We start from the raw sequence: 18,233 nt of genomic DNA, 5'->3' as shown, positions 1-18,233 counted from the left end.
ATCTAAAATATCTCTCCCGCCTTGTCGACATCAATTATTTATATATTTTAAAGGATGAGCTGCTGCAGGGATGAGCCAATCTGTTGCTGATTGGACAATGTTGTTACAGTTAAGATAACGATAGCATGAACAAGTTATCGCCCCAGAAGAAGAGAACTGGGTTAAGATTTTTTTTAACGTTACCAAAAATAATTGTCATCTCTCTTGTAGAATAATAACCTGTTGAAAAAAAACCTCTCAAATATTATATTTTATATCGTTGATGGTTGTAGATTACATAAAAAGGTGCAGTTTATAAAAAGCTTTGACTGCAAGAGAAAGTGGAGAGTTGGGTGTTGAAAGCATGTGGGCGCTCAGAGCCCAGCGCCAAACAGAAGTCTGTGTTTTTCTCAAAACCGCACCCTTGTGGAACCAAAAGGTGTGACTGTAGATGTATATGTTTTTTTTTGTTTTGTTTTCAGGAGCGTGGGAGTGGGAGCATCTCCAGGAGGCCCTGGAGGAGAAGCTGAAGAATTCGCTCGCTGTGGCTCAGCTTATGGAGCGCATACGATCTCTTCTCAGCAGAGACAGGGTCAGCTCTGCTAAACGTCACATTGCAGCACACAGAAAAACATTCACTAACCCTTGAACCCTTACTGTGTGTTTTTTTTAGGCAAAAAAATTCAATGTACTATATTGGTTTGGGGCATAAGAGGTTGTTTTACTCAAGTTGAAGGGAAATATGTGGGTTTAAAAATGTTTTAGTCGGTACTCTGTAGTCATCGCAGCTACGTGTTACAGAGTACCAGCTTTTGCACTGCAGCGTTTGGCCGTTCCTCTAAAAATACCTCAAGCTCAGTCCAATCAATTCTCCAGTTTTGCTATAGATTCTCAGTTGGATTGAAATCTTGACTTTGACTGGTCACTCACCCAGCTATCCTTTGATCTAAACCACAAACCAAGAAAAAAAGATTTTTTTTTCACCTGCAAATAAAATTTTTTAAAATGTTTTTTTTTGGTGAATATTCTTTTCCTGCTCATCTAGAATGAAAAGAACAAATTATTCAGATTTGCAAACCCTTCCAGATCCATTTTTGCCTTATCTGGGTGAATTTTTTTATTCTTATTTTGTTTGGATAGAAAATATTTTTTTGCCTATTCTCAGCAACCGCAACAGAAAATGGGTCATCTAAACACTTGCTCCATTTAATCTAATGATGATTTTAAAAATGCGACAACGTTTGCTTTTGAGAAAAAGTTACTGAATGTTTTTTGTCCTACTTGGTTAATAAATAAACTGATACTTTTTTTTATAACTAACATTTTCTATTCTTCATAGCATCACAACCTGGCTCAGGGACTGTGATTTAAAAAAAAAGAGGGAAAAGGACATAAATACATGATTTATAAATGTTTATTTGTTTAAAAATGTTGTCTTTGAATAAAAATTTCACCCTGAACATTTTAAGAGACCATTTGGATCCAGTGTATGAACTGGACAGCCCGGATTTAACCCAGTCTGTTGCAGTTCTTGCTGTATCTTTAAGGTTGCTGTCTTACTATAAATATTGAGCAGCTTTCCTGTCCCTGCTTAGGAAAAGCATGATGCTGCCTTTCTTTCAAGATCTTGACACTCTTCCATAAACCTCAAATTTGTGCATCTAATAACAACGTAACCCGCCTGTGATTCATTCTGAAAAATGAATCGCAAAGTGTTCTGTATGGAAAAAAAAAACAGCTATCTAATGAAATGCATGAAATCCATAACAGAGGTTAAACAGCTGAATTAAATTCTTTTTGAATGCATACAAAAAAAAATTTGTTTATAGTTGCAGATTAACAGGGCCTTCATTAGCAGGATCATATCAGTAATAATGCGCCTGTGATTATCATATTTACATAATCTGTGCCTCTAATCATCTCCCAGACACTGTGGGGATCCGCGCAACATAAACACGAGATGTTTTCCAAGAAGCAGAACGCAGGATCTGGAAGGGAGTAGCACTCGCATGGATGCCGTTTTCAGGCAGCCGCGTCGTGTTTAGGTTGTCTATATTTAGAAAGCGCGAGGACACAACGCAGCAGACTTTTAACATTTTGCTGGGGAGTGAGAACGTGTGACGCGGGGAAGACCCGACCGGCCTTTCTGGCACACCGAATGCTTCCACCTGAGGCGGCGGCTGACGCAGAGCGGCAGGAGCGGTCATTTAACGTGGCGAGGCGCCACGATGTCCGGCCGAGATTCAATTCCTTCCTCTGCTGCGAACCTCCTCCTGGTCGTCGGCGCGCTCAGGAAATTGGTCAAATACAGTTTTAAAACAAGCCTCTCTGTGTGGATTATGAAATCAAAGGCCTGGTTTCTGTTGCCACGTCCCTGGAATAATGCGCTCATCTCCCTGCAGCAGGGCAGCGTGAGAGCGAGAGGTCTTTGTGCTCCAGCAGACTGATAAAGGTCACGCAGTGGTAAAAGGATGCTTTATTACTCTGAGCTGTGAACACGCTTTGCACTATGCAAATGTTGACAAAAAAGTTTTTTTTTTTTTTTTTTCCCTTTAATATTCCACGTTTCATTTGCAGGGCACTAAACATATTCCGTATTTTGTACAAATCATCTGAAAAGTATGATGTGCATTTTTAGCTGGCCCTCACAAATCTCACATTTTTAAAAACAGAAAAAGAAATCTGTGTAAAAAGCTCCAGATAATGTTTGCCACAAGCCACACAGCGGACATATGGAAGAATGTGATCGCATGAGGAAAAAATGAACAGTTTTGACCTGTGAGGATGTTTTTCCTTGAGCAGAGGCAAGGACGCTCGTTAGAAATGATTGCATGAAACTAAATATTGGACACTAGAAGAAAACCTGAGGAAGGTTACGGAGGACAGAAGTAAAGCAGAAGATCACCTTTCAATAGGACATTAAAATAAAAAATGTTTACAGATGCTCTCCCTCCAATGTGATTGAACTAGAGCTACTTCGGAAAAAAAAGAAAAAGTTTTCAGTTTGTAGAAGTGGAAAGCTGATGTAGATGAACTACTTGCAGCTGTTATAATGAAAGATGGTTCAGCGAAATATTGATTCATGGGGGGTGAATACAAACGGTTGCCACACAGTTCAGATTTTTATCTGCAAAAAAACAATTGAAAAACATGCATCTCTTTCTTTCTAGTTAAAAATGATCAACTAGTTTGTTTCTCTGGTATATACAGTTCTAAAGAAATACGTTAAAGTTTGCCATATCTCATAGGGCTGACACGCTTCATTGGATTAATCGCGATTATTGAAATATTTGTCAACTGATTTAGTAATAGATTACTCTTTAACTGCAAATTGCCTTTCAGCAAAAGACCATTTGCTGAAAGGCAAAAAAAAAAAAATAAATCTAGCCTTTAAGATATAAAAAAACCCCGCTGCAGTTGTCACCGGTTGAATTCCTGGCCTCAGGCCATTTGCTGCATGTCTTTCCTTTCTCTCTCTCTCTCTCTCTCTCTGTCTCTCTCTCTCTCTCTCTCTCTCTCTCTCTCTCTCCAGGAAGCATTCAGCATCTAGAATTGGTTTCACTGAGAGAGAGATCAGCGCTAATCTCTCTCTCTCTCTCTTCCTTTCTTCCTGTCAAGCTACTAGAGCCATAAAGAAAACTTTAAAAAAAAAAAAAAAGCTTAAATGTTTTATTAATAGGTGGTCTGGACGACCGTCTGCTCTCCAATTTTCATTCGCTGTCGGCCACTTGCCGTCCCGTCGGTCTTGGCTCTGCAGTTTGAGTGTGTTTTATTGTAGCGCTGAGTAAAACTGGCAGGAGGGGCCATCTGTATTCTATGAGGGAGGCACAAAAGATGCTCAGCATGACAATTTTTCCTAGTAACAAGAAGCTGACACACAGCAGAGGAATGCTAACTAAACTCCTTATGGCTTTCTGCTCCCTTTCTCTGTGTGTAGAGCTCCAGGGACACGCCGAGTGCACGGGCAGCTCAACTCGGACCCCAGACCCTCGTCAACCTCTTTAATTCCCCTCTTTATTCGGACGTCATTTTCATGGTTCAAGGTGGGCGCAGTTAAGAAACACACTGACTGACAAACGCTGGCAGAGTCTCACACAGCAGGGTGAAGTGAATCGTTAGCCCAGGTCGTCCATTAAGAGACACATTAAGGTAAAACAGTTGAAATGAAACGCTCTTTCCCACTTCTGTCATGTTTCATCTCCACAAAAAGCTTCTCCTCTCTATTAAACGGAGAAATACAAGCAAAATGGCCCAAAGCGTCCCATAATCAATATTTATCTCATAAAGAATGCAGCGAGCTTCTCCGAGCCAAGTTAAAATTTTAGAGGTCAAAGTGTATTTCATAAAAGTATGTTTCTGTTGTATAAGTCGGAGACTCGCCACTGGCTGCTAAGTACAGTTAATGAAGTGAATTTGCCAATTATGACTTTAGACCCCTTTTGTGATCATTTATTCCCGTGTCGCTGCAGGCGAAACGCTTTTATTATCAGTGCTAATCGTTTGTTCTCTCCAGTTCTTTACCTTTCAGGGATTTGTTTTGCCGAACTAAACTGTAAATCTTGCCGATTAATGTGTATTTCAGGAAGCGTGTTGCCCGCCCACCGGGCGGTGCTGGTGGCCCGCTGTGACGTGATGGCGGCCATGTTCAGCGGAAAGTACGCTGAGGCCCGGAGCAGAGTGGTTCCCATCCACGGCGTCTCCTCGGACACCTTTCTGTCTTTTCTGGAGTACCTTTACACTGACTCCTGCTGTCCTGGTGAGGTTACTGCACTCAGCCGACCCTCGGGTGGAACTCGCATGTTTCTGCTTGATGCATAGAAATAATGACAGGGAAATGTGTTCTGCAGAGCATCTAAGTTTGCATTTAACTAACTTTTAGACTAGATAAGGGCTGAAATAAATGTCCTGAAATAGAAAATATCCTAAAACTACGTACAGTAGAGCTTCCTTCACAGACAAATCTTTTATTTTAGTTTCATAATTTCACTGAGAAACAGTGTGATAAATCTGTCTTTTAATTTTATTGTATTTATTTAGGAATAAAAAAGGTGAAGTTCAAAATGTTTTTTCTCTTTTTAACATAATCAGAAGAGTTATTAGCAACCCTGGTACTAAGACTTTGTGTAGCCAACCTTTACCAATAGGACAGCATTTAGTCACATTTCACAGACAGAAGGATCTCTGACCTTTCATCTTTGTGCCATTTTTCTAGACTTTCCAGAATTCTCGATTGTCTTTTCTGTTCTTTGCTCTTCAATTCACCCCACGTGTTTTCTCAGGGTTTTAGGTATGGCTGAGACGATTAATCGTGATGAATTGATTATTGAAATAATCGTCAACTAAGTTAGTAATCGATTATTCGCCAAGTCAGAAGAAGGTTAAAAAAACCCAGTAATTAAACCAAACTGTCCAAAATATATATACATTCTGCATATAAGATAAAAAAAAAAATAATTTTGTCTGTAAATGTGTTTTACCCAGAACTCCTTAAGTGGTGTAGTTTTAGTTTCAACCGGTTCAAATTCTCTAAAAGAATATGTTGTTGTGTTTTAGGCAATCAAATTTGTATTTTCTTACTTTACAAAAAGGATTTGCATCATTAATGTATTTCTAATATTGTAGAAAAAGGCTTAAGTGGTTAAATGAAAAATCTGCAGAATGTGCAAATTTTTTTCTCGATTAATCGGTTGAATCATTGATAGATTAATCGATAACAATCATTAGTTGCAGCCATGGTTTTAGGGGACTTGCTTGTCACAGTTCCAGCTGAAAGCTTCAGCATTCATCACTCTTTCTCTGAGTGTAGACATGTGAAGATCAGGATGATCATCTGATTTCTTGACACCATTTACTGACTGATCAGGACAAACACACATTTGCCTTCACTTCAATGAGATCTTCTCTCATCTTTCCCATTTTGAAGAATAACGTGCGTCTCTGTCACCTTGTATTCATGCCTCATTAGAGATGTTTGTCAATCAGGGATTTTACTACAGCTATTATTTGTTAACGTGTCATTTTCTCTGAATAAATGTTCTCAAATTAAAGGTCAGATGGCTCCTAATTTTCACCGTGGGATCACGTTGCTGCAGCTTCTACACAGCCGTATGCAGCACTGGATCTAATAATGAGGAATCTCCCAGTGAGCAAGTTGTCAATAGACGCTTGATTGGTTCGTAGCAGAGCTCGGGATCTCTACGCATGCTGTGGAAATGAGCCCCACGAAGAAATAGGCAAACAACAGAGGCGTGTATGAGCTTTTCCACCCAGCCCTCAGTCACAAACCTGAGCCTTAAACAAAGACGCAGATGACTGGTCTTATCGTCCATCTGTGAGAACGCGACGTGTTGCCAGTGTTGGTCTCTGGAGACGCTAGGAAAACCACTGAGCTTAAAATTCAATTAGATTTAGGGGGAGGCTTGAAATCGGACTGTGGCATTGCTGCTTCAGCTGCCAAGTCACAGCTCCACACATGTTGTTTTCCACCGTCGCACGTTTCACTTTGAGAGCACTTAGCTGACAGATCGCTTGTTGTGACAATGAGATGCAGTGATATTTATGCACCTGGTTACAACCTCTATGACACTAACTTCAACTGAGCAGAATGTACTTCTAAAGATATCTAAGCTTCCTTTGCCTTCATTTTAAACTCATCACTGATCATTTCTACTTCTGGCTCGTCTTGATCCAGTTTCCACAGCGTCTCTTTAGAGCAGAGCTGTCCAAGCTTTTCTACATTTAGGCCAAAATTGTCAAGTTGAGAGCACTCGAGGGCTGATTTTAGGTTTTTTATTAGTCCTAGTGGTTTTTATTTGAGAGGAGTTAGATGGGAAAGTAAGTGATGAGAGAGGGGAAGACAAGGGGCAAAGGTCATGAGGCCGGGAATCAAACCTGTGACGTCCGCGTCGAGGACTAAGGCCTTCATACGTGGGTTGTGTTTGTATGCTGCGCCACCACAGCACCCCACATTTTATTTTTCTAAATTAAAACTGAACTGAAAAGATTTACTTAAGACATTTGTCGGTTTTATCTTTTCGATAATATACTGAATAGACACTATTTTGATAAAGCAGTCTAATTTTTGTAAAAAAAAAAAAAAAAAAAGGAACCTGTAAATCTCAGTTGATCCAATATAAAAGCAGAGTCTTGCACAGTTGCTCTATTAAATGACAAACATTTTTCAAAGCTGTTTTTTGGGTTGGTTTATTGTCTTCACGTACAATCATCTGCACCAGTAAATCATCTGCACCAGTAAATCATCTGCACCAGTAAATCATCTGCACCAGGCTGGACGGTAAATCGGTGCTAATGTCCCAGTTTCTCTTTACGTACTTTAATAAAAAGGGATCCAACAGATTCCTGCACTCTTTGCCATACAAAGAGCCTTTTCTGCACTCAGTCCAGCTAAATAAAAAATCATTTTCCAGTTTTAAGATAAAGAGAAACACAAAGCTTTAGTAAAAAGAGGATGGATGTATTTTCTTCATATGAAATGCTGATATTTAAGGAAAATGATGTAAAACAATCAGATAGTTTACAACCTGATGACAAAAATCTATTGAAAGAAATTTCACTAGTACTTTTAGCGTCATCCTGTTGTGGACACTCAAAGCAATTATCCACTGAAAACACAGGAAAAAAACCCACTAAAATGTTAATCACATCACATTATTAATAATAAAAGAGCCATTATGCTGCACTCCACTGGGACAGAAAAACAGCAACGAAAATCATGTTTTCTAAACTTCCTGTCTTCCTGAAAGCTTGAGTTTGAAATCAATTTAAAAAAAACAACAACAAAAAAACAGAACAAATGTGCAAACTCCAGCTCAGTCTTACTGTTATCTTTTGTGAGCCTTGCTCTCTCCCAGCCTGGATGATCCACAGAAATGCTGTTAAATAGCTGCTCTGGCTCCACTGATACTGACAGCTGCTAACTGTGAACGTTCTTCCAGCTTTAATCACTTCCACAACGCAGATGTTGTTGTTATTTGCTCTGTCCTGGGAATGTTTTATGTATTAAAAAATTACTGGATTTTTTTCCATTTCTCAGTGCATCTCTAGTGATAAGAGCTAAGTAGAGTGACACCACTTGGCACTAGTGTCTGGAAATGAAAACATTTATCTCCCTCAGTGATGCTTTAAAAAGCAATATTGCAACTTTGAGGACTCCTATAATTATTGCTTGTCTGCAGGATATCGCAACACATTCATATTGTAGTGGCAATTAAAAACAAAAACAAAAAACACCCCTGTGCGTTTATTCCTTAATATCCGGCTTAAATACCCTTAGGACGAGCATCTCTGTTTTCGCAGAGCTACAGCTTTATATCCTCTCATGACTTCAGGAACATTGAGACCAAGAAGAGCAGCTCCTGAAGCTGCAGCAGCCCTTAAATTACATCAGACCCCCGGCGCTCAAGGTCAGCACAAGGTAACTCCGCGAGTATCAGTGGCAAACGGAGCAGCTATCAAAGCAGCGGGGCTAGCGCGGCGCTTCGCCCAGATAATGCGGCCTGAACATATGAAAGGAGACGTTTCTAACGCTCGTTTGAGCAATTGTGCAGCCAGACATAACAAAGCCTTCTGTGTTTGCTGCTCCTGAGCTGATGGTGCAGCAGCAGCACGTCTGAGGCAAGTGCAGGAGGAGGGAGAGACGAGCATGATCAGGCAAAACGGTGCCAAACGTGGGGTTGGACATGAGTAACAAGAAATATCAGCCTGCACTGGCACAGTTTGAGTGGGTATTTTAACATCATCCAGCTGAATTAGTTTCTTTTCTTTTTTTTTCTTAATTGAATTCAGGAATACAACGTAACGACGCAGGAAGATGGTCGTAGACGTCGCAGCCGAAGCTTGTGTGTTATGTAATTAAACTTTGGGATGTAATCATGTTTGATTAGGATTGTTAATGTGTGTTAGGGGTAAATATAACATTTAAAATGGTATTTTTCTGTATTGCATTAGCTTTGAGACAAAAAAACAGCAACATAATGTGGTACTGTAACCCACATTTTACTGTAATCACCTTTTCACTTAAAAACATCAACTAGAACAAGTTTCATGTCTAGCTTTATGTCTGTAAAACATAAAAATATCACCAGTTACAACGAAAGGTGTTTGTTTTTCGTTCATTTCAGAAATCTTTATCATGCTGCTATTTTTGGCAAGTAATCTTTCATAGAATAAATAGTTTAGCATTAAGAGCAACCGATTTATATTTCGTTGATTGAGACGACCCATAAAAAAAAATATGCATATGTATTGTTTATGACATAAAACCTAAACATGAAGGTTCCTGATGAGCATGTTTGGCTTTAGAAGACGTCAGTGACGGCAGATGAATCAGCTTACAGGTGTTCACTCATTTGCCCTGCATTGAAATCGAGCTACGAGGGATTTGTGACCAAATGAGTCTTTTCTAACCCGCACCAGGTCATTTTTGACTCATTTTAAAGGATGTTAGACAGATTTCTCTGTGTGTGTGTGTTTCTGTGTGTCCAGCCAGTGTGCTGCAAGCCATGGCGGTGCTGGTCTGCGCCGAGATGTACCAGGTGAAACGGCTCCAGCACCTGTGCGAGGTGTGCGTGTGCGCTTACCTACAGAGCATGCCCAGCAGGGAGCTGTCGTCGACGGGGATCAGCGTGGTTCGACTTCTGCGCAGAGCGAAGGTGGGTGCCGCTAAGGCTGCTATGTGGCTTGAAAAGAGATGGACTGCAGAGTAAAATGTATTTAAAAAATGCTCTGTTGGTTTGCTTTGAATTGCCAGTGCCACAACGCGGAGCAGCTGTACATCTGGCTCCTCCACTTCATCGCCAACAACTACCTGATCTTCAGTCATAAACCCGACTTCCTGGAGCTGTCAGGTCAGTGGGAAAGCTAATATTTCACGATGCTTAAAAGTTGCATCTATGATTTATTCCCTTCTTAATTTTTAATACAGCAAATACATCCACGCTGTGATTTTTGCTGAAATAGACATAAATCAGTGTGAGACACTTACTGTTTTAAGTGTTTAAGTTCAGTGAGATATTAGAACGACAATGCTCTGTTTCACTTTAGGTAATAGATCAATGAATGTAATTTAGAAATGAGTCAATAAAGTTTATAAATCACCCAAAGCTATTTGCTCCCATGTGTTGTGGTTGCACTAATTAAAAGGTCATTTACATTTAAGAACAAACACAGTTAACCTCTGAAATGAGCCTGTCAAGAAAATTGCAAATTGTTTTTAATAGTGATAATTTGTCTAGAAACATTTTAATAATAAATAGGATTCAAAATATTTACCATATAGAAAATAAAAACATTTATAGATCCACCAGTTAACGATACCTGAATTTTTCTGTTCTTTGGTATATTTTCAGAGATGAATGTAGGCAAATTTTGATTCATTTTAATAAAAGCTTTTTTTTTTTTTCTTCTTAGTTTAGAGGCGTCTATCTACATAATCAAACTTATTAATACCAAAAGTAAAATATGACTCATTTTCCTAATTATTCGTTAATTCAGAAATGACTCACAATGCGAGTCATTTCTGGTATGAAGCTAATGCAGCCTCTGCTCTTCTAGGACGTCTCATCAGCAGTACAAGAGTTTTTGCATTTCAGTTTAGCATAAATTTAAATCAGCTGAATTTGGACGACGAAGCTAAGGATTCTCAAATCAAACTTCTATAGTTTTAAAACTCTAATCTTACGAATAATATAGCTGCTTATGCAAATTACACTTTACTGAAAAGGCATCTATTTTTTCCCCCCACTGTAAATAGAGGTGGAAGGCGGAGCGACATTAACAACCATCCTGTGTGAAACAGGAACATGAAAAGCTTTTCCTCCCAGCTGATTTGCATCAGTTGAAGTTCGTTGCGTCGACTTCGTTGCGTTTTACTCGCCTCAGTAAAACACGTTCATGCTTTGGACCTCTACTGTAATTTAACTGGGTTCCTACACAGTCTTGAAAAGTATGCGAAATTAGCTTTTATCGTTTTGCAACTTTGCATAAAGATGGGGAAAAAAACTACAAAAAAAACATGGAGGATGGAAAAACGTTTCAGTTTCTAGACAGTTTCGTGTTCATTTATCAGCACATTAACACATGGGAAAACTTTAGACATTTTAAATTATATCTAATTAATATTTTTGTATCAAAGTGCCTTTCACACATGAACCTTGGTTTCTTTTTGAGATTTATTGTTTTGGTTATTCAATTTGTTAAGGGTCCATTTTGCAGTTTCTAAGGCGTCTAAAGTCCTTTAATCTCAGCATTGAAACAAAATAAACATACAAAATAATACCTTTAATATTAAAGAATTGGTATTTAATATGGGGTAATAATTTGGAGATTTAATGACTCCTAACTGTAATACAGCCTGAAATAAGGAAAAATAAATTACAACCATTAAGAAAAATAAATGATATTCTATGTGTAGGAACCCTAAATGAAACCAAACACAAATAAAAGTCCACTGATAGTTTGTCTGATTGGTGGAGTTTATAGCTCTTGCGCATTTACCAGGCAACAACAAAGCGGATAAATCCAGCCTAATTGCATTGAATAACACCAACACTGTAAAGCAGAAACTGTTTTATTGTGTTCATCAATCACACTGGACTCGATATGCTACTGGACAGATACGTAAGGGCACACTTTGGCTGGGGACACATTTTTTAGATATTTCACGCTCTCTGGCTTCGACTAAGAACATTTTAGAGTTAATGTACGTGGGAACATTGTAAACATTTCCATATTGTTCTTCTTCGTGGGCCTGCAGTCACATATTGGTGCAAGCACCAATATGTGACTGGTGCTTCTGTAACCGATTCTTGCTCTTCATGTCGTCGTCTTTTTTTCTTTTTTTTTCTCATTTCCAGAGGAGGAGCGCGAGCAGGTGGAGCGGCTCCGCTGGCCTTCCAGAGGTTACCTGCAGGAGCTCAGCGAGTATCAGCAGCGGCGGCGCAAGCTTCGCAAGTCCCGCTGCTTGGTCATGTGACCGCACCTGGAGGCCCCCGCCCTGCAGGAAGGGAACAGGGGGTGGGACGGAGGAAAGAAATCAAGGGAGGGAACAACCCGAGCGAGGACAGGATGGTTGACTGAGACAAAGGTTTGACTTTGTGGAACAACACAGGAAAGGACGAGTCGAGAGACAACAACAAAACAAAACAAAAAATAAACGGATCGGTCGGGACACGAGTCTCCGCTTCTTCCTCCCTCCTTTGCCTATGGACTGTTGCGACACGGGCACAAAACGACTGATCCTTAAAAACCCAATAGGACTTTAAAAACGACCGTCTGACCTCTGGTCGGAGGCTCTGTGATAGATTATATTTTCTACTGGCAGCACTGGCAATACAGCGAGCTTCAAAGACAAACCACCGGAAAACAAACCAGCATCAATTATATGCAGATTGTTTGAAGCTTGTTCCTAATGTAACTTCAGGTTGAAAAAAAAAAAAAAAAAAAAAAAACTGAAAATGAGGAAGCGGCAGATCTGTTTGGTGCAACGTCTGTTCTGTCTGGACACGGGGCCAAAGTAGTCGAACCCCTTCAAGTTTTTACACATTGACACATTAAAACCACAAACCTTCAGTGTGTTTTGATGGTATTTTATGTGATTGACCAACAAAAAAAAAAAAAAAAAAAAGAAAGAAACTTTTTGTGGCGGAAAGTAGAAACAATACGGATTTTTTTTTTTTATCTAATAAAGTGTGGCATGTGTTTGTATTCATGCCCTCGAGGTAAAACCGTGCAACTTCAAGCTATGGCTTGTTCTTTCATATGGTGAAAGATCAACGCACTCAGAGCACTAGTTAAGCCAAAACTGTACACAAAATAAACACATTTTGCATTCAAGATAAAAAAAAAAACAAATAAAAAAAAAATTCTTTGTCTGTAAATATGTTCTACCCAGAACTCCTAAAGTGTTACGGCTTTAGCTTCACACCATTCAAATTCTGTCAAATAAATAAATATAGATAAAATAAAAATCTCCTATTAAGCACCTTTTGCGCTCATATATGAACGAGTCAATCCAAAAAAATACATCAGCAGATTAGTCCTACACTTTATGAACTTTTCACATGTTGAAGTTAGGAAGGCTGTTATTGTATTTTCAGCACTAAAATGTTTATATTGTTATTTAAATAAGTATTTTTATTTGTATCACTTAATATGTTCCTGTTATTTTATATATATAAAAAAAAGCCTAAGTGGTTGGGTAAAAATCTGCAGAAGATGCCAATTTTTTTAATCGATTAATCATCAGAATAACTGATGATTAACTAAAACTATAACTAATAACTAAAACAATCATTAGCTGCGACTGCGAAATGATTTGAGTTTCTTCTGCCAGTCTTCAACGACTAACAGTTGTCCTTCTTCTGAAGATTTTTATTTATGTGAATTAGAATAAAGGGGGTGGGGGGGAACAAATACAAATTCATGCCATCATTTTTCAAACTCGCACCATTTTGTGTTGGTCCATCGCATAAAACCCCGATGAAACTCAATAAAGTGTTGTGGTTGCGACGAGTCAGGACGTGATCAGATCCAGTGTGTATCCGTGTCCTGATGGATTGATAATCGTCACGGCGCGCGCGGAAACATCCGACAGCCCCGTCAGCTGCTTAGCGGAGCAGAGGAGCGAGATAAGGAGCCGAGGCAAATTACAAAACTGCTCCGGTTTCCGTCTGTAATATATCAGAAGCTCAGATTAGCTTTTTGAGCAGGACCAATTTAATTGCAATTTCGAATTTTATTGCCTGATCACTAAAACATCTCGTCGGGAGGAGAGGGGGGGGGGGGGTAAATTTCATCGTCGCGTTAGACGCAATATATTTTGATCACAGCTTGGTTTAAACGAGGGCATTTTTCACTTGCACTGACAATAAAAAAAATTGTCTGAATTTAAATCCTTTAAACAGACATGAAGGCTGTAAGGTGAATTAAAAGTGTTTTATGCACCAAATGTAAACATTAATCACTATATTTTTTACAGTATTAGTCTAATCTGTTTAGCTTTAGTTTTTTTTACAATGTTTTTGGTGCACTGGAAACATATTGAATAGTCCTTATTGGGAGCGTTTTGACCGACATAAAACGTATCGGATTTCTCAGAAGTGGAATTGAAGAGAACATGAATCAATACAGGAAAAACCTTGCTGCCTCTGAGTTACAACGATATTTATTTTATCCTGTTTACTTTGTTGCTATCGTTTCCTCTTAAGCAAGATTATTTTGAATCATAACGGGATTTATGATTTATGGTGCTGCAATTATTTTTGTAAACTCTATAACCTGTGGGCGTTTCCTTAAACGTGACGTAGAGACAACGCGGCTGCACTAATTTACAGTCGGACTTTTCGCTGCTATTTACAAGTGAAGTGTGTAAGTGAAACTCATCAGTGACCAGTTTTTACAGCTCTTTGTGTATCCCATTGATTACTATCAATGTACAATAACGAATCGCGCCGTCTGTGGCATTAGTCGGAGCAACTAGCCGAGTAGCTGTGCAGAAACGTAGCCGAGATCCGTGTGTCGCCGTCGGTCCGTTTCACCTGAAGGACGCCAAATTCGGCATCCGACGAGGAGTCCTCGGATAAATCTGAATTCGCGAGCGAAAGCAGTACATGGCAGGTGAAACTCTGGACTGTGAAACAAAAGTGGGACCCGGTGAGAACCCGGCCGGGCCCGAGCTGTACAGACTGTAGATAACAGTGTCTGACTTTAAATAAAGACTTGTTTTAGAACGAACACGCCGCCGCCGCTGCTCTCTGCGTGGACGGTTAGCGTTTCATTTCCTCCAATTAATCCTGCTGATTGTTGGCCTGTTTTGAACAGTAATGGACAGTTTTACCTACATGGTGCTTATGGGGGTTCCCAAGAAGTATGGAAATGTATTTCCCAGGTCTGGTTTGGTATGCAAGAAGAAAACAGTGTGAAACTGCGAGATGTTCTATGGTTGAATGAAACTATTTCTTTGTTGGTGCTTCAGGAGTTCCTTCAGCAGAGAAGATGCATAAAAAACAAACTTCTGTTTGGCTTCTGGGAGAATCTTAAACCACCCAGTTGATGCTTAGTGGCATTAAAGTTTCAGTTTTGTCTGAGCTGGAGATGGTAGTTATTCAAACCACTGCTTGATGTGGGTTTTTTTTTTTTTTAGCAGTAAGTTAACAGAGAAAGAATTTGTGAAATTCAAGAGGCCGAAATGGGCAATAAAGATGAATATCATCAGTGGAAACGAGAAAGCAAACATCACTAAACTGCTGAAGAAAAAAAATGAAGTCGGCCTCCCGATCTTCTTCAAATTGATGTCAAACCCTTGTGCTGCTTTGGATTTGAAGATATTAATGAAAGTTTAAAGGCCAAAAAGGTCAGCCAGCCCCTGCCACTTTTTGCTAAATCAAAATGACCTTTAAACGTTCATTAATACCTTCAAAGCCAAAGCAGCACAAACAAACAAAAATTTGCTGCACAAACGTAGTCGAGTTGATTGACACAAATGTTCTCTGATTTGAAGAAGTTGGGGGGTTGGGGGGGTGTGTGTGAGGGGGGTGCTTGTTGACCTTTCAAGACCTCTGGAAACATTTCTTAATATTTTTAAAATGATAGCGGCACAAACAAATATATTTATTTTTTGCTGCACAAACGTTTGACACCAAAAAGTCCTTACAAAACATATTCGAGTTGGGAAAAGTGTAACATTTTGACAAGACAAAAGTCATAGGAACCATGTGAAGGCAGCAGGAAGAGTTTGGTACCTGGAAGCAGATCACTGAAGGGCCCCGATAGACTCCAGCATTCCCTTCAGCTTGCCACTCTTGTCCAGCTCTTCCACGTCACTTCCTCCTCCCACACACTTCTCACCAATGAACACCCGTGGAACCTGTAATTTTTTTTAGCCATCGTGAGAAAGAACAAAGACTGGTGAACTGATGAATAACGTGACAATTATCCACACCCCTTAGTAAAGATCTGTAAAAATAAATACAGTTATAATCTCTTAGAGGAGGCGTGGCATAGAAAAATACAACCAAGAAACAAGAACTGTTCCTAAACCATTTCTCAAAATTATTTGAAGCTTAAACATTGTTTGAGCTGTGACTACCTTTTATTTTAGGATGATTTATAAGTTTTTTACACTGTCGTCTGTAGCTTTTACTTTACCTAAGAGTCCTAATGTAACATGAATCCTCCTCAGAAAGGCAAATCCAAAAGGTGAAGCATGTCACTGGGTTGAGTCCACTCAGTGTGGACATTAGGACTTTTACATTAGGGTAAATTTATGAAGACGGGTTCACACCTTTTCATAAAAATAAGATTTTATTACAACGTTAAATAGAATAAAATAGTCTTTTTGTGCACCACGTTCAGTACTTCCCCTATTCTTGCAGATTTTTTTATTATTTTTTAGGAGAAAACGACTCAAGAATAATTTAAGATAGTAATAATTATATTAAAGTTTTTTCCAACGAAAAAATAGCATCTAGTACATAAGTTCTAAAAATAAACCTGGAATTTAAATAAATAATAAAATAAATAAGAGCGGTTCCGTTTCGTCATGATGACTCGTGGATATAATATAAACAACAGTTAAAAGAGGTTGCGAAGGGAAACTTATCGTATAAGGATAGATAATAAACTAACATGCGTTATTTAATAGGATGAAGAAGGAGATGCGTTTACCGATCGGGCTCCGGTGGTTTCCAGGAAATAGTCCTGGAGGCTGTTCATGTCGCTGCGCCCACTGATATTAATACACTCCAAATGGCCAGGCTTGAACTGGTATTTGGAGAATACGTCCTGAGCCATGGTACAGTAGGGACATGACGGCTTCAGAAAGACCACCACTTTGTCCCCTTTAATCTGAGCCTTCACGAACTGCTGCGCCATCTTAATTTTCTTTGAAAACTTCTGGGTTTGTTCTGACGAGGCGTTCAATGTCGTCACTGAGAGGATGATTCTGTTTGAACGTTTAAATAATGGGTGACGTTGAAGGCATGAAGACTACCTTAAAGACACACGACTTATTTATTTTCTCAAAGCGCAATTATCATTCATGTTTACATTAGAACATATAAAGAACATATAAAATACAGTATGAGCGATTTTATTGGGCGTGCCATAGCAACAGATGCTTAAATAAGCATTTCTGGCTAATTTCTTGAAATAAAAATGGAGTGTGTCATTGTAAGTCACCGTGATAGTGATAGCCCACCTGCTACTAGCAGCATTTTAGCTAATTTTAACTTATAAACTAATGTTTGCATATTTAATAGAGTAAATCCACATTAACATAATGGCGTTAGCCCACCCTCTACTGGTAGCAATTAAGCCATTTTATTAATTTTTTTAATGAAAAAGCTACAGCCTTCCATGCTGAATGGAGTAAGGCAATGTTAGTCAGCATAGTGGTCAGAGCCCACGACATAATTTAGCTAACCTTAATTCTTTACCGACCCGACATGAGCAGCCAGTTTTCTGTCCGTAAATTTGCGTTTTGGAAGAACTCATTCAATTCAGTTTTAGAAGAAAACGACCCACATCAAGAAAAACAAGGCAGATTTACAACTGCAATGATTAAATTTATTAAGACATTTTTTTGTCAGTTGATAAGTGATTTCAAGAAATACAATTTTATATTATATTTCGTATTTTTTAAAGGTTCCTCTTTACATAAATGTAGAATTAAAGGTTTGGATTAACACCTGAGACGTTATATACACCTCAGGATGGATTTTAACAATGTCTGTTTACTAAAGTTTGAAGAAAGTACACATCTTTGAGGAAATATTTTCCATATACAAAGCTTTTGGAGTTACTTCAGAATAACTTAAATGGCTAATGACCAAGCTCGGAAGTTGGGGTAAGTTAAGAATGTCAGAAAAACACCGCCCATTCTAAAAATGACAGAGACGTATTTCCACGTAAACCAAGTTGATTTTTATTGAAATGTCTTTTACATTGTCAGGAGAGCAAGATGACATTTCAGTCCAAATTTTCTTGTTTTGCTTGGGTATTTTTTTTTATTTTGCTCATTAAGACTGGTCAAACCCCCTTATTACATGAAGTCACATTAGGCCATCTCATGTTGTTCTAACCAAACTCAAGAAAATTTCTGATTAGGACAGAAACCCTTGGAATGCTGAAGAGGACGACTCGGCATTGACTGTAGTCCTCTTCAGCATTACAAGGCTTTCTGTTTCTTCAGAACAGGGTTTCTTCAACACAGTGGAGACTCCAAGGGGGTGGGGGGG

At 39.0% G+C, this 18,233-nt stretch overlaps 2 protein-coding genes across 3 annotated transcripts in view; one reads left to right on the top strand and one right to left on the bottom strand.

Annotated features, from left to right (window-relative positions):
* The window catches only part of rhobtb3 (Rho related BTB domain containing 3), a 31,255-nt gene extending 19,250 nt beyond the window's left edge, over positions 1 to 12,005 (top strand). Inside the window, exons 8-13 of the mRNA XM_008409466.2 lie at positions 462 to 571; positions 3,917 to 4,022; positions 4,562 to 4,735; positions 9,484 to 9,650; positions 9,749 to 9,845; positions 11,853 to 12,005. Coding sequence (XP_008407688.1) covers positions 462 to 571; positions 3,917 to 4,022; positions 4,562 to 4,735; positions 9,484 to 9,650; positions 9,749 to 9,845; positions 11,853 to 11,971 — 773 coding nt within the window. The 3' untranslated portion in view covers positions 11,972 to 12,005. The remainder of the gene's footprint in view (positions 1 to 461; positions 572 to 3,916; positions 4,023 to 4,561; positions 4,736 to 9,483; positions 9,651 to 9,748; positions 9,846 to 11,852) is intronic.
* On the bottom strand, positions 11,551 to 16,943 carry glrx (glutaredoxin (thioltransferase)). Of its 2 annotated transcripts, none has more exons than XM_008409464.1 (3): positions 16,663 to 16,940; positions 15,738 to 15,862; positions 11,551 to 11,992 (listed from the first exon to the last, which is right to left on the bottom strand). In XM_008409464.1, the coding sequence occupies exons 1-2, from the start codon at positions 16,867 to 16,869 to the stop codon at positions 15,749 to 15,751; spliced, it is 321 nt and encodes a 106-aa protein (XP_008407686.1). In that variant the 5' UTR covers positions 16,870 to 16,940; the 3' UTR covers positions 11,551 to 11,992; positions 15,738 to 15,748. The 2 variants fall into 2 exon arrangements, with proteins under 2 accessions (XP_008407686.1, XP_008407687.1); XM_008409465.2 differs by lacking the exon at positions 11,551 to 11,992 and adding an exon at positions 11,995 to 12,088 and having other exon boundaries at positions 16,663 to 16,943.
* Between the last annotated feature and the right edge of the window lie 1,290 nt (positions 16,944 to 18,233).

The sequence above is a fragment of the Poecilia reticulata genome, linkage group LG5 (genome assembly GCF_000633615.1).
Source record: "Poecilia reticulata strain Guanapo linkage group LG5, Guppy_female_1.0+MT, whole genome shotgun sequence".
Lineage (NCBI taxonomy): Eukaryota > Metazoa > Chordata > Actinopteri > Cyprinodontiformes > Poeciliidae > Poecilia > Poecilia reticulata.
Note: the sequence above shows the minus strand (reverse complement) of the source record. Positions and strands in the feature narration are given on the sequence as shown.

Excerpts from the sequence above, each read along its gene's own strand:
- glrx (XM_008409465.2), bottom strand. The coding sequence starts at position 16,869 with ATGGCGCAGCAGTTCGTGAAGGCTCAGATTAAAGGGGACAAAGTGGTG. Across the intron at positions 15,863-16,662 it reads AAACCACCGGAGCCCGATCG|GTTCCACGGGTGTTCATTGG; the intron begins GTAAACGCATCT and ends AAAAAATTACAG.